Raw genomic sequence first — 1,747 nt, 5'->3', positions numbered from 1 at the left:
GAGTGTTGTGTCCAGTTTTGGGCACCTCAATCCAAGAGAGATCTGGAGGTGCTGGAGCGAGTGCAGAGGAGGGCAACGGAGCTGGTGAGGGGGCTGGAAAACAAATCGTGTGAGGAGCGGCTGAAGGAGCTGGGACTGTTTAGTGTGAGGAAGAGGAGGCTGAGGGGAGACCTCATCACCCTCTACAACTCCGTGAAAGGACACTGTAGAGAGGTTGGTGCTGGTCTCTTCTCACAGGGAATTAGTGACAGACCGAGAGGGAACGGCTTCAAGCTCCAACAGGGGAGGTTTAGACTGAACATTAGGAAGGAATTTTTCACAGAGAGAGTGGTCGGGCATTGGAACAGGCTGCCCAGGGAGGGGGGGGAGTCCCCATCCCTGGCTGTGTTTAAGGGCCGTTTAGATGCAGTGCTGAGGGACATGGTGTAGGGGAGGACTTTGTAGAGTAGGGGAGATGGTTGGACTCGATGATCCCAAGGGTCTCTTCCAACCTCAATGATTCTATGATTTTAGGAAATACGCGGAGAATATGTATTATTTTTCGGAGCTGGCCTTGACCCTCAACGCCCCGGAGAACGGGACGGCCCCCACCGACAGCCGCCGCCGCCCCGACCAGCGCCTGATGGAGAACGGCCGCTGGGACGAAGCCAACGCCGAAAAACAACGCCTGGAGGAGAAACAACGCATCTCCCGCAAGAAACGGGAAGCCGAGGCTGCCAGGGCCACCGAGGACGGTAAGGAAAAAGCCAGGGGGGGACACACAAAAGTCACCCCCTTGCTCTTCTTCTGCCCGTGGCTTCTGTGAGGGGACTCGGAGCTCGGGGGTCTTGGTGGCCGGAGCCTCGCGCCGCAGCCGCCAAGACCTACTCCCCCTTTGGAAGGGTGGGGACAGCCAGGAAGGGCAGGGGGACACGGTGGGGACACTGGGGGTGGAGGGGACGTGGGGACAAGGTTGGGGGATGCTCTGGGAGCTGGGGGATGGAGGGAATGGTGTGGGGCTGGGGGGGGACAGGCCAGGACCCTGGGGATGGAGGGGACATGGAGGAGGAGTGAAGATGGGGTTGGGGATGTTCTGGGACCCTGGGGATGGAGGGGACAATGGGGCTTTTGGGACAGGGCTGGGGACACTCTGGGACCCTGGGGATAGAGGGGACAATGGGGCGTTGGGGACACTCTATGACCCCAGGAATGGAGGGGACAGTGGGGCATTGGGGACAGGGTTGGGGACACTCTGGGACCCCAGGGATGGAGGGGACAATCTGAAGGGATGGAGGGGATAATGGGGCATTGGGGACAGAGTTGGGGACGCTCTGGGACCCCAGGAATGGAGGAGACAGTGGGGCATTGGGGACTGAGTTGGGGACACTCTGGGACCCCAGGAACGGAGGGGACACTCTGGAGGGATGGAGGGGACAGTGGGGCATTGGGGACAGGGTTGGGGACACTCTGGGACCCCAGGAATGGAGGGGACAATCTGGGACCCTGGAGATGGAGGGGACAGTGGGGCATTGGGGACAGGGTTGGAGACACACTGGGACCCAGGGGGTGGAGGGGACAATCTGGAGGGATGGAGGGGACAATGGGGCGCTGGGGTGGGGACAGTGGGGCATTGGGGACAGGGTTGGAGACACACTGGGACCCAGGGGGTGGAGGGGACAATCTGGAGGGATGGAGGGGACAATGGGGCGCTGGGGGACAGGGGTGGGGACACTCTGGGACCCCAGGGATGGAGAGGACAATCTGGGGC

General features: G+C 61.4%; 1 protein-coding gene across 1 annotated transcript in view; it reads left to right on the top strand.

Moving 5' to 3' along the window:
• Positions 1-1,747, top strand: part of OSBP (oxysterol binding protein) — a 17,233-nt gene that overhangs the window by 9,634 nt on the left and 5,852 nt on the right. Inside the window, exon 13 of the mRNA XM_014948884.1 lies at positions 514-734. Coding sequence (XP_014804370.1) covers positions 514-734 — 221 coding nt within the window. The remainder of the gene's footprint in view (positions 1-513; positions 735-1,747) is intronic.

The sequence above is a fragment of the Calidris pugnax genome, unplaced genomic scaffold (assembly GCF_001431845.1).
Source record: "Calidris pugnax isolate Ruff unplaced genomic scaffold, ASM143184v1 scaffold107, whole genome shotgun sequence".
NCBI classification, from domain to species: domain Eukaryota; kingdom Metazoa; phylum Chordata; class Aves; order Charadriiformes; family Scolopacidae; genus Calidris; species Calidris pugnax.
This window is presented reverse-complemented; position numbering and strand designations above follow the sequence as displayed.